The sequence below is a fragment of the Eutrigla gurnardus genome (assembly GCF_963514095.1).
Source record: "Eutrigla gurnardus genome assembly, chromosome: 9".
NCBI classification, from domain to species: Eukaryota; Metazoa; Chordata; class Actinopteri; order Perciformes; family Triglidae; genus Eutrigla; species Eutrigla gurnardus.
This window is the reverse complement of record NC_139923.1, coordinates 4,345,759-4,359,809: the sequence shown is the minus strand read 5'-3', so window position 1 is coordinate 4,359,809 and position 14,051 is coordinate 4,345,759. Positions and strand designations below refer to the sequence as shown.

Here is a 14,051-nt window from a genome sequence, read left to right as displayed (position 1 = left end):
ATTAAAAATGTTCCTTCAGTAAAGATATGTCGGTATAATTAGTCACATATAGTCCAACTATTAAATTGTGACTTTTCTATGAGCATATATTCTATCATTCTAATTATTATGACTCAGCATTCATGTAAAAGCAGGATTTTACTGTTGTAGTTGTTGTTGTTTTTTTTAACTGTTGATTAGTTTACAGATTCATTCGCTGAATATTTTCTCCATTCATGGATGGATTGTTTGGTTTGTAGAAATTGTGAAATAGCAAACCTTCACACTTCTGCAGCTGGAACACTGACTTGTTTTTACATGAACATGACTTTATATTAATTTTCCATCAGTCAATCAGCTAAGTGATTCAGGTGTATTTGTCATTTTGTTTATATCAAAACATATTTTATAAAGCCTTGATATGTCTTGTGTGTAAAATACTAATTTGTAAATGCGCGCACACACACACACACACACAGTTAGCTCTTTCATGTGTTTTAATAATTGGAGTTGAGACATTAACACCAGGCTGCAGAAAAGAATAAAATAACACTGGCTGTTCCATCAACATGAAAATAAAAACAACAGTCTGTGTGTCTCGTGAGAAAACAAATCAGATCCAGAGTCGGATACAAGTATGAACAGAAATATATGGCACCGTATTAACGACTTGAGTGACGATGATGAAACCAATGAAACGGTTGTCTTCAGCAGAGACTCCAGGATGCCGTCGGGTGACAAACAGGATGTATAAAGGTCTGTAAGGCACCGAGGTTCAAATACATGTTTCTGAAACGATGACACCTTAATACGAAGCTTCAGCATGGCCTCCTCACTGGCTGCTCATTTACAATTTAAACCTCTTCAATGACGGGTGAAATTAGGGATTCTATTCAAATAAAAAAGACTGTCCCATCCGACCCCGAGGGCGACTGTACTTTGATCCCAGTTTGAACACTTAAAAAGTTGAGACGCCAGTGACAAGTTGAGTCGAGCACACAAAGATGTATTGGGGTCATTGTAGGTCAAAAGAAATGATCATCACGGAACCGCGGGAGAAGTGTACGATTCAGGGAAAAACAAGATTAAAGTTGTGAAATTATGAGGAAATATATAATATTCTGAGATAATAAAGTAAAAAAATATACAAAGGAAAAAAACTGTCAAGGAAAACATTGCATCACCATGCATGGTTGAATCAACCCCATCATATGGGACAGCACCATTATCACTACGGCAACACTAGTCACCGGCTGAACTCCTTATTATTGGATGGATGGACGTCCATAAAGATGGATCCGGATGATCGAACGTTTATCACAACCATAGAGACTAGAGATCACATAAAGATAACGTTGAGCCTGTCTGCTGTGCTGGGATGAGCTTCGACTAACCTCGCAAAGTAAAGCGTTGTGACCATTTTTTTGTGTTTTTTTTTCTCGTAAATTTGTGACTTTAATCCAAGAGATTATTCAAGTAATAATCACCATTGCACCTACAATGGTCCAAAAACGCCATCGTAGCAGCAGTAAATCATGTAAAGATGCAGCTCTAAAATGAGCTCCACGTGTGTTTCAGGCTGTTTCAACGTCTTCTGTTTCAACTAGAGATCTACGCTTGTTCTGGAGGCGTGTCTGGTTTGTGAAGGTCGCCGTTGACGACCGCGGAGCTCTTTGTGTCCTTTTCCTGCTGGATGATGGCCACGTGTCGTTTCCTGCAGCCTTCTTCCTCTGTGGTGCCGTTCAGCTTCCTCTTGCAGACCAGGCCGGAGTCTTCTTCACCGATGCGACCCTCCGGTATTCCGAGAACTCGCAGGCAGACGAGGGCGGCCGCTTGCTCGGCAAACTTCTTCGATTTCTCCCTGAAAACGAGAATATCATTGAACATGAGAGCCCTCTGTGTGTGGCATGGATACTACTGTTGTGCATTATTATTATTATGAATCATATTATGATGCTGTTTCTCTAAGTGTGTGTGTGTGTGTGTGTGTGTGTGTGTGTGTGCGCTGACCACAGTGAAGATCTGTATTTCTTCCCCACTAGAGTCACCGTTGATTGGAAGGCTCGATCCTGAGAACGCTGCACCTGAAAACACACACACACACACACTCTTTCCTTATGCCATGTTCACACCATGTGAAACGATTCAAATGCATATCTGGCATCAAAAGAAAGACATGACAGTAATATTAACAAACGTGCTAACACACAATATATGCAGCTTGTATTTAAATAGAATTGAGACATTAAAACTCACCTGGAAGAGAAACCCTATTTTCAACATGGAGTAGTGGTGCACTACAGCCTCTTGTGGCCAAAATGAGAATTACAAAAACAAACAAAATAAAATAATCCCGACAAAAAACGTTTGTTGTTCCCATCCATTTCATGGATGAAGAGAAAACCATTTACAGCATACGTAGAATTATGTTTCTTCACATGCCTCTGCATATTCCCTCATTTAAATAGGAGCAAATGAGCACAGGAACACAGAGACCGGCAGCACAGTTAAAGGTGCATTTCACCCTCTTCGGATGCTTTGAGAGTGCAGAGTTTCTTTCTGTCTTATTTGTGGGGATCTAGCGGCGGGAGAAGCCTCGTAATGCTTCTGTGAACTGGCCCCGGGGTTTCTCACCATCTCATACAGCGGCTGGACCAGCTTCTCCTTGCGGCTCCACTCCAGCAGGAACATCTTTGGAGTGATATGAGGTGGATACTCCCTCCTAGAACCACACACACACACACATGCTGTGATCTGTGGGTAATAATCTCAGGTAACGTCAATCGATGATTCGACATTTTGCCGAAATACAAAACGCTGTGACTGACCGCTCAAACTTGACAGCCATGGTGGTGACGTCTCCGTCCATCACCGGTCGGTCTGGCTGGCTGTCGCTCTGCAGCGCGGCCCTCTTGGCCTGCAGCTGCTCCTGGGTCTGCTGGTAAAACTCCCGCAGGCCGTACGCGTCGCTGCAACACAACGCCACATCACTGACACCTGACATCACACGCCAGCGGTCACCACAATGAAAGGAGCAGTGGCGTACCTGATCTCCGCGTTGGTCTGAGACGCCTGCAGCTGCTTCCCCAGAGGAGACTCCACCTTGTCTCTCAGCATCTGGCACAGACAGTACTTTGTGTTGAAGGCATGGTTGTTGTACCGGATTGCCTGTGAAACACAAAACAACCACTCGATCCCATTTCCTCCACTGGCTTTACAGAAAAGGGACGGACGTAGAAGAGAAGTCCACTGAGAACACCAAACCGAAATGAAAGAAAGAAGTGCTTGAACACGTGGGTCGGACTGAACAGAAGCTCACGTATTTGAGGTACTCCTCCATGACTCCCTCCAGAGGGAACGGCCCCTGTTTGCTGAACACCGACACGTTCCACATGGCGGCGCGAGCCAACATGACAGAGGCGGCGCCGGTCGCCTTCCTGAACTCCTCGATGTCGGCGTTCGTCTTCACCAGATCCAGAGAACCTCCGCTGCAGGAGAGACCGACCGGCTTTAATGAGTCATTAACAAACGGCCTCTGGGGTTTTCTATCCGCCTTCGGGTTCATGTTATTTCAGTGCGACGTGACGAAACGGGCTGAGACCCGAGACTCCCTTCGGTTAATAATGTGTAACCAGTAAATAATGGAATGGAAGTACATTTACTCAAATGAAGCACGGATCTCCAGATGTGTTGAATGTTTGTGATGAACTGAAGAATGAAGCGGCTCTTTTATGTGTTGAGAAAATCCTCCTCCGAACCCCAAAACTCGCCAGAGGATTTGAAGCATTATTAAAAAAAAAAAACATTACTGTCAGATGATTCAACTCTCCGAAACTCTTGAAAGATATGTGTGACGAAAACTTCTGACAGGAAAAGCAATAAAAGCTTAATATTTTGTTGAAATCACGTTAATCTACATGTCTCACTTAAAGTTAAACCCATAATAAACATTTGAGGATATGAACCAGATCTTGTAGAAAACATTCAATTCTGAGCTCAATTTTTATCCAATATTGGTAACACTTAGTTGAAAATGTTGTATATATAGATTCCATTGTTTTCCAATTTTTGTAAAGTAACTCCTCAAAGAATTTCAACTTGGTTTCCGTCTTCTTTTTATGGTTTACTGCATTATAACAGTGTCATTCTGCACAAAAGATACGTTTGAATTCTATTCCCATAGAGCTCCTCCGGGGCGGACAGACATATCTGTTAGATTTCATTTTCTCCTCAAAACATTCCCTGCATCAGATCGTGGAACCAGATGAATGCAAGAGAACTTTGAGAAGAAAATCATGTTAATTTCATTGCACTTTTAAATATACCGGACAAACAAATGATGTTGAGGCTTACTTGGCGATGACGGGGATGGAAACAGCCTGAGCGACGGCCTGAATGTAGTCACAGTGGATGGGATGGCGGGGGCGCTCCTCCTTCAGCCTGAACACACCGACCGGCAGAGGAAAAGGACATGTTGCAGGTTAAACCATCCAGCTACCACAGGGAGCAGCCAGCCTATCAGGAACAAGATGTGTCCGTCCTTTGACTGCAGCAGGCAAACTAGAAGGCATACCTAGAACTATGGCTGTCTGAAATCACTCACGGTGGTCAGTGTTGGTCAGAATGAGTACACCCTACAGTAGACTCAAATATCCCAGAATGCATCTTGAAAAGTAGTTAACAGAAGATGGTCCCTAACAGGGTACTATAAACCATCATGCCATGCGCTGAAGGTAAAGTGAGACAAATCCATGAAAATAATAGATTTATACAGCCCGTACATGGTTCTCTACCTAGTGATCTACATGGTCCTCTATAAAGCTAGTACATGGTCCTCTACATGGTCCTCTATAAAGCCAGTACATGGTCCTCTACATGGTCCTCTATAAAGCCAGTACATGGTCCTCTACATGGTCCTCTATAAAGCCAGTACATGGTCCTCTACATGGTCCTCTATAAAGCCGGTACATGGTCCTCTACATGGTCCTCTATAAAGCCGGTACATGGTTCTCTACATGGTCCTCTATAAAGCCAGTACATGGTCCTCTATAAAGCCAGTACATGGTCCTCTACATGGTCCTCTATAAAGCCAGTACATGGTCCTCTACATGGTCCTCTATAAAGCCAGTACATGGTCCTCTACATGGTCCTCTATAAAGCCGGTACATGGTCCTCTACATGGTCCTCTATAAAGCCGGTACATGGTTCTCTACATGGTCCTCTATAAAGCCGGTACATGGTTCTCTACATGGTCCTCTATAAAGCCGGTACATGGTTCTCTACATGGTCCTCTATAAAGCCGGTACATGGTCCTCTACATGACCCTCTATACAGCCGGTACATGGTCCTCTACATGGTCCTCTATTAAGCCGGTACATGGTCCTCTACATGGTCCTCTATAAAGGCAGTACATGGTCCTCTACATGGTCCTCTATTAAGCCGGTACATGGTCCTCTACATGGTCCTCTATAAAGGCAGTACATGGTCCTCTACATGGTCCTCTATAAAGGCAATACATGGTTCTCTACATGGTTCTCTATAAAAGGCAGTACATGGTTCTCTACATGGTTCTCCATATGGTTCTCTACATGGTCCTCTATAAAGGCAGTACATGGTCCTCTACATGACCCTCTATTAAGCCGGTACATGGTCCTCTACATGGTCCTCTATAAAGGCAGTACATGGTCCTCTACACGGTCCTCTATAAAGCCAGTACATGGTTCTCTACATGGTCCTCAATAAAGGCAGTACATGGTCCTCTACATGGTCCTCTATAAAGCCGGTACATGGTCCTCTACATGGTCCTCTATAAAGCCGGTACATGGTCCTCTACATGGTCCTCTATAAAGGCAGTACATGGTCCTCTACATGGTCCTCTATAAAGGCAGTACATGGTTCTCTACATGGTCCTCTATAAAGCCAGTACATGGTCCTCTACATGGTCCTCTATAAAGGCAGTACATGGTCCTCTACATGGTCCTCTATAAAGGCAGTACATGGTCCTCTACATGGTCCTCTATAAAGCCGGTACATGGTTCTCTATAAAAGGCAGTACATGGTTCTCTACATGGTTCTCTATAAAAAGGCAGTACATGGTTCTCTACACGGTTCTCCATATGGTTCTCTACATGGTCCTCTATAGAGAACTTCCTGGATAGTGAGTAGGCAGACGTGAATGAATGAGTGATTTCGGGCGCTGCCTATAAATATTTAAACCTAAATTAAGAGAAAGACATAAAATTAAAATTCAAAACATGTCAAATATGGATACAATAAAATAAATCTACCCCAATCATCCATTACACTCACATACACACCTATAGGCAACTTAGTCATCAATGATCCTGCATGTCTTTGGACTGCGGGGAGAAGCCGGAGAACATGCAGACTCCACACAGCAGGATCGGATGGAACACAGGCCCTCTGGCTAGGAGTTGACAGTGCTACCTACACCACAGGCCGCCTAAATGTTTAAAATAGTATCTTCACATGGTCTCCATCTGGTTTACCTGCCGTGAACAGCGACCGCAGCGACGCCCGTCTTCTCAATCCTCTGGACCAGACTGACCGTCTCCTCCAGCTGAACCAGAGAAGGACGTGAACGCAGAGACACGTTGCGATGTCAAATACAACATAACTGACAGTTGCAATAACCCTGATGGAAACATGAGGTTTGATACACTGTATAGACTGACGTTGAACATTTAGTAACCACAACAGAAACAGAATGCTTCTACAGGATGACTATGTGATAATCAGCTGAACATATGATGAGTGTATATAAGTATAGTATATATATAAACCTCTCGAATCACAGAACTAACTCAACTTTTAGATCCAAGTAGCACCTTTGTGCTTCAATAACACTAGAATAAAAAAGAGAAATGTATAAAAAGGGAGTTAATTAATTAATAAATGCATAAAATAATTAAATAAAGGTAGATAGAAAACAACACATTGGTAAATAATTAAATATGAAAATGTGTTCATACAGAGAAGTAATTTGTCAAATAAAATGTGTTCATTATTATTTTTCTGTGAATATTTATTTATTGTGACATTAACCCTCTGTGCATTTATTTGATGAATTAGGCTTTTTTGCTTTTCTTTCTGTATTATAGTATTTATATTATATGATTTATTTATTTAGAAATGATCAAGAGTCACTGACACTTCGCTTGACTGGAAAACAAATTCACCATCCAAGTTCAACAGTATTCTCCTGTCATGCATTCAACAAAAACTAAAACATAATCTAGTAATAACAGACAAAACATCACAAGAGAAAACGAAATAAAAACATTATATGGTAAAATAAATTGATATCATGATTCATTTTCCACATCTTACCGAAGGCAGGATTCGGATTTTACAGGTGACCGGTATGGAAACTCCTGTCACAAGCTTCCTGAGGATCTACAGATGAAGGAAAAACACCCTGAGATTCGGCTGGATACAATCAGTGGTATTTAAAACATAATGATAAATAAGGATTTCCTGATTCTCTTCTTCACAGTTTCAGAGTTTCTACACTTTGATAAACACTTCCACACATAGTGTGTCTCAGAAACGTTCAGGAACATTCCCTGCATGTCTCATGTGAACGAGAGCAGGGATCGATATTCAGGGAAATCTGCTCAATCTTTCCACCTCAAGACCTCATAACGTTTCAGGGAGAATGCCGATACGAAGTATGTTATAGGTGACAGCCATCTACAGGAGGACGTTTCCACAATCCAAACTCCGCTGATGACGATTTTGATGATCAGCAATATATAAGTGAAACATATAAGTGAAAAGTCTGATAAATGTGAGAAATAGCCAAAGAAATATGTGAAAAATGTGTAAAGAAAAACATCTGGAGAAATGTCCAATAATGTGTGAAAAATGTCCAAAACATTAATTATTAGGAGTATATCTTCAAAATTAGTGACATTTTCCTTAAAAAATACATGTTAAATAGCTGATAGAAATGAAAAATGTCCAACAAATGTGTGGAAAATGGTCTAGAAAAGTGGGGAAAAAAACATATGAAAATGTCAGAAAATGATTAGTAATAATAAATACATGACAATAAAAAGACCATAACCTCGCCAGCCGTATTCCTGACAATAATAAGAGATGTCTTCTGCCTCATACACATGCATCTTTGTTTTCCATCCTATAGGACCACCTGCTGGACTGTCCCTGTGCGACGTCTATTCATCGTCCTGACGTGTGTGAAATGTCCCTGAATGTGTGAATAGGAAACCCCTAGTGGTGGCTGAAAGGTTCTCTCAGTAATCGAGCCAGGAACTTTGGGGAGAGAGACTACAGTTTGTTATCGTCTGGCTGTCCTACTCACCGCCTCAATCTTGTCCGGATCTGACAGAAGAGCAGCTCCCATCCCACCCTGCAAAAGGTCAGAGGTCAGCCAGAGGTCAAAGGTCAGAGCAGCAGCAGGTTGGTTACTTACAGGAGACTCACCTTAGTGGAGTACTCTTTCGGACAGCCCATATTCACGTCGATAGCAGCCACATCCTTCTCCCTTCAGGATAAGCACATGAACTTTAACTTTATACAAATATCATCTGTAGAAAGGTGACTGAATGTCACAGTCTTTCTCTGTTTGCGGATTACTCCACAATGTCTTGTGTAAACATTTGAAAACTGAACCGAGTGTAACCAGCTGCTACTATGACCGAGGTATGTTTGAAGCTTTGACTGTGAATTAAAACACAGTTGAAGGTTGAATAATGGAGCTGTGAACTCACACAAGCCTGGCCACGACCAGCGCTCTGTCCGGGTCAGCAGTTCCCTAAAATAAAAAGAAGAAAACTCACGACTCTGCCTGAGGATCTACAACAAACTCAAATCAAATGTTGATGTTTTGTGTCTCACCATCTGGAAGATGACTCTGTCCCTCTCCTTCTCACAGGTCCTGAACATCACTCGATCATCTGGGGCAACAAAATCCACCGTCTCCAGCACCTCTAGGAAAAGAAAAAATGTGTATCATAATATTTAAAATGAGTTGGTGTTATCAGGCCCCCTCCAACAACACTGTACAAAATGGTAAGAAGAAAAAAACTATCCCAGACATAAAACATGAAATAATGCAAAAGTAAATGTATAATTAATATTTTATATTATATTTATATAAAGTGTTGACCCAGCAGTATATAATGTGATTTAAAGTAGTTCCATCTTTCATCAGCTGCAACAATAAAGTGATGAAAACATCAATAATAATGCATCAATAATTATAATGCAATAATAATTTAAAGATCCTTAGAGCTGCATTCTCTCTACTTGCCACCAGGGGGCGATTGTAAAAAGACGCTTGATTCCATGCAAGTCTATGAGAAAATTATCCTATATTTCACTAGATGTATTACCTCAGTAAACATTGTAAACATGAGTTTATGGTCTCAATCACTAGTTTCAAGTCTTCTTCCATACAGCATGATGTTCATTTGGTAAATTATAGTGAATTTAGAGGAAAATAGACCATAAAGCAGGGGATGATTAAAGTGATGGTTCGGAGTAAAATGCACCCGAGGTCATTTCCACCATGACATCCAGCCAAACACCCCCTCAGAAGCATTTTTAGCGATGGTCAGCATTGGTCAAGATAGCCGCTATCAGCCGAATGGCTTAGTACTGGCGCTATAGTACATAGAGTATATCTCGTAAATTACCCCACTAATAATGCATGGAATGTTACCAAACTTCTGCAGTAGTACACATAGGGTCTGTACTCACAAAACGAGGCATTTGAAAGTTTGTAAGTACACCAGGAGTTTATTTAAAAGAACACTTGCCTGATAGCTTCTATCCTCGGCTGCTGTGCTACCTCAGCGTAGACGCCACTTCCGTGTTTACCCAGCCGATGCCGTGACGTGAGTTTCACGCGAAAGTATGAAAAAGTTTCGCTGAGTTTTTATAAATGCTTGTATTATCATGTCAACACATTTTTATAAATGCTTGTATTATCAGGTCAACAAGTGTTGACAAGTGTTGACCTGATAATACAAGCATTTATAAACATTTAGCGAAACTTTTTCATACTCTCGCGTGAAACTCGCGTCACGGCATCGGCTGGGTAAACACGGAAGTAGCGTCTACGCTGCGGTAGCGTTAGTTAGCGTTAGTAGCCGAGGATAGAGATTATCAGGCAAGTGTTCTTTTAAATAAACTCCTTGTGTACTTACAAACTTTCAAACGCCTGGTTTTGTGAGTACAGACCCTATGTGTACTACTGCAGAAGTTTGGTAACATTCCATGCATTATTAGTGGGGAAATTTACGAGATATACACACTGTACCATTAGCGCTAGTACTAAGCCATTCGGCTGATAGCCCTGTCTTGACCAATGTTGACCATCGCTAAAAATGCTTCTGAGGGGGTATTTGGCTGGATGTCATGGTGGAAATTACCTCGGGTGCATTTCACTCCGAACCATCACTTTAAGGACGTGGCTACCCAGGTGACAGGTCACTACCACGGCCCTGCTTGTTTGGTTTACTTTTAACATGTTATTTTATTAATTTGTTTTTTAGCTGTGAAAATCTTAATGTATTATTTATTTCTATATGCCCAACGTTGCTTGTATAAAAGGATGTTATATAAATAAATCAATACAGTTAAGTTTAGTTACATTTAGAATGCAGGACATTTACTTGAACCGAGTACTTCTTCCACCACTGCCAGTGTTAAATTTAAAAGTGTGTTGTTGTGTCAGTCAGTCTGGATCATCAGCTGCCAGCCTGTGATATAAAGGAGGGTGTAAACCAACACACTCACCGTTCACCACCCTGTGACACTGGGCCATTTTAATGTCAATCAACTCCTGAAACAGACAGCATACAGTTAATAACACTCATACAAACACTGATACCTATGGAAGCCCATTTGTGCCGGTAAAAGATAACAAAGAAAATGCTATACAAGTTGAAATTATTATTATTATTATTAGTCGTAGTATCTCAATATAATCAGTTAGTATCTCAAAATAATCACTTTATATCTCAAAATAAGTACTCACTTTCTGATTATAATTTGTTAGTATCGCAAAAGAATGATGCAGAATTTGAAACTAATGAGTGAGTATCTCCCCGCGACCCTGAATACAGGATAGGTGGTAGACAATGGATGGATGGAGTGAGTATCTAAAAAAAATGACTTAATATCTCAAAATAATGACTAAGCTGCAAATATTGAGTTGGTATCTCAAAGAAATGAAAAACATTCTCAAAATAATGATTTAGTATCTCAAATTACTCAAATATGCATACTTGACTTGAGTATGCAAGTCTACGCACTGATCCCATATCATGTTATCATGTCATGTGTCACTCGCTACATCACTACTGCACATGTGTAAACTCACACGACACATGTGGTTAAACACTCTCTTCCACCCCATTTCCCCTGATAATCCTCCAACATGAACAACATTATGATGAGTTCAAGCTCCATTCAGTAAATAATTGTATCGGGGTGAAGGTGAATTATAATGCTATCATGATGTGTTCAAAAATCAATCCTGTAAAATGTAGTTTATGGCGAGAAACTTAAATAAACGCAGTTGTTTGTTAGAGATGTTTTTACAGCAATATAAAATGGATATTAGAGCGAATTATCACCTCTTAGTAAATTATATTAATAAATAAATTATCATAACAAAAAATAATGAGAAAGGTGCTCCCATTGAGATCAGATGCTTTTCCCTGTGGAAAGTCTGCATCCTCACCTCACAGTAAACCACATCAGCTCCGTAGTCCAGAGCCAGCAGCCTCATGGGCAGAGTCCCCACCCGGACCATCGGAGCCAGGGCTGTGATGTTACTGAAGCTCAACCTGCCTGCTGCCATCATGGCGGCTCATTCGTCCTGTTAACAAAACAGAGGAGTCGACAGTCACTCCAACACGTATCTGTAAACACTGGGTTATGAATTATCAACCGTCCCTGATGCATTTTACCGTGATAACCTCGTCCCCTCACAACAAACACATCACGCGAAACTCTGATCAAAAACCAGTTGATTTGGTGCGGTTCCGGCTCTAGCCAAAGTGTACATTTAACAGGAGACATCTAAAGACCTTACATTCAAGACCTACATTGTGTAGCTTAACCTTTGATCCGGCAAATACTAATCACACAATACCAGACATATAACGCATAATATTAACTTTGAACTCCTACAGCTCGGCGAATTACTGTGGCTTTCTCCAGCGGTGGAGCAAAACATAAATCAAGATTTTATTCAAATATACATGCAGTTACAGAAAAAAGGGGTAGGCCGACGTAACACCACGGCGATACCGGTAAGCAAGCAGATTACAGTCGCGGTCTATAACATCGGTTAGCATATCGACAAGCAAGCAACCTTTTAACTGCGACTTTTCTGAATAGAGTTTGGTGGAACGGTTCGACCAGGGCTATGCTATTGCTAACATTCTAGCTGCTCCATCAACACTGTCAGATTCAACACGACGTTAGCTAAAAAAGGCTTTAATATGGTAGCGACTCATATGTTTATATAAATGGTCATCTGTATACTGCATACCTTTGTATTTAATCAACTAACCGGCATGTATGTTGTCTAATACTGACGACAGCAGCTGTGGCGTGTGATCATGTGGTAGGTAAAATGAAGCGTGATGTTCTAACTTCCTGTTTGGACTTCTACGTCATCATAACATGATAGAATACAAACGTGTAGATCAGCACCACCACATAGAATCACACTATACAGAAATGGTGGAGCAAGTATTCGGATCCTGAAGTAAAAATGCTAATACCACACAGTAAAAGTACTTTGTTACAGTAAAAGTACTAAATAGCATACAGTTTTTGTTTGTTACAAAAAAATGTTCCTTCAGTGAAAGTAAGTCATTATATTACTCAGCATTAATGTAAAAGCAGGATTTTACTGTTGTAGTTGTTGAGCTGGAGCTCATTTTGCATTATTAACTAATTACTTTCATTATGTGTTATGGACAAGAGGATCCCAGTTTCGATTTCCGGGTTGGCCCCAGGTTCCTTCTGTGTGGAGTTTGCATGTTCTCCCCGTGTAAGCGTGGGTTCTCTCCGGCTTCCTCCCACAGTCCAAAGACATGCAGGATGGGGATAGGTTCATTGATGACTCTAAATTGCCCGTAGGTGTGAGTGTGAGCGTGAATGGTTGTTAAGGCGGCTCCACACCGCACCGACTGCCCGACTCGCGTCGGTAAATGAAGTCGGGCTACTTAATATGGCCGACTCGAATGGCGGATTACACATTTGAGTCGGCTGAAATGAACGCCGACGTGGGCCGATTCGAGCGACCACACCAAGGAGACTCATGTCACGGACGCCGACTCTCTCAAAGACGCCGATTTTCGGTCCGGTGTGGACCCGCCATTAGTCTCTACATGTCGGCCCTGTGATAGACTGGCGTAGACTGCCTTCGCCCAGTGATAGCTAGGATCGGCTCCAGCCCCCCAGCGACCCTGAGTACAGGATAAGCGGTAGACAATGGATGGATTATTTTGTTTGTAAACAGTGAACTCGTGAGAAATTATTTCACAATGACCTAGAGCACAAAGTGACACCTTCATTGTGTTTCTTTGGTCCAGACCTCAACATTATTATTAACAGTATTACAAAATTAAAGTGAAAAGTAAGCAAATCGTTTTTTACATGAACATCAAATCAAAGAAGTTAGACAATTAATTTTCTGTCAATCACCTACATGACGAATGGACTAATTGCAAAAGAGATTCTGAATCTCAATGGGATTATTCCTGGTTAAATAAAGGTTAAATAAAAATAAAAAATAAAAAATAAAAAAATTGTTGAAACAAACAATTACATATTAAACAGAAATATCCTCAGCCAGCTGGTCTCAACACCTGAGCGGAAGCAGGTGAAACAAAGAGCAATGCATGTGTTGGGGTTGTAGCAGGAGCAGATTTGGTTATCAACAGTTAATTATTAATATCAATATGATTATCGGTATTAATAATTATATTTAATATATTATCATGATATAATCATGAATAAACGGGGCACCACCCTGGGATCAGGGAAAAGATAACCTAAAACTG

General features: G+C 41.1%; 1 protein-coding gene across 2 annotated transcripts; it reads right to left on the bottom strand.

Moving 5' to 3' along the window:
• Positions 1-609: 609 nt before the first annotated feature.
• On the bottom strand, positions 610-12,639 carry dus2 (dihydrouridine synthase 2). Of its 2 annotated transcripts, none has more exons than XM_084018405.1 (16): positions 12,530-12,639; positions 11,714-11,851; positions 10,765-10,810; positions 8,860-8,951; positions 8,733-8,776; positions 8,446-8,506; positions 8,324-8,371; positions 7,330-7,395; positions 6,489-6,559; positions 4,333-4,419; positions 3,299-3,467; positions 3,026-3,147; positions 2,808-2,948; positions 2,614-2,701; positions 1,990-2,063; positions 610-1,840 (listed from the first exon to the last, which is right to left on the bottom strand). In XM_084018405.1, exons 2-16 carry the CDS (start codon positions 11,834-11,836, stop codon positions 1,591-1,593), a joined length of 1,482 nt encoding a protein of 493 aa, XP_083874531.1. In that variant the 5' UTR covers positions 11,837-11,851; positions 12,530-12,639; the 3' UTR covers positions 610-1,590. The 2 variants fall into 2 exon arrangements, with proteins under 2 accessions (XP_083874531.1, XP_083874532.1); XM_084018406.1 differs by having other exon boundaries at positions 12,551-12,632.
• Positions 12,640-14,051: the final 1,412 nt, after the last annotated feature.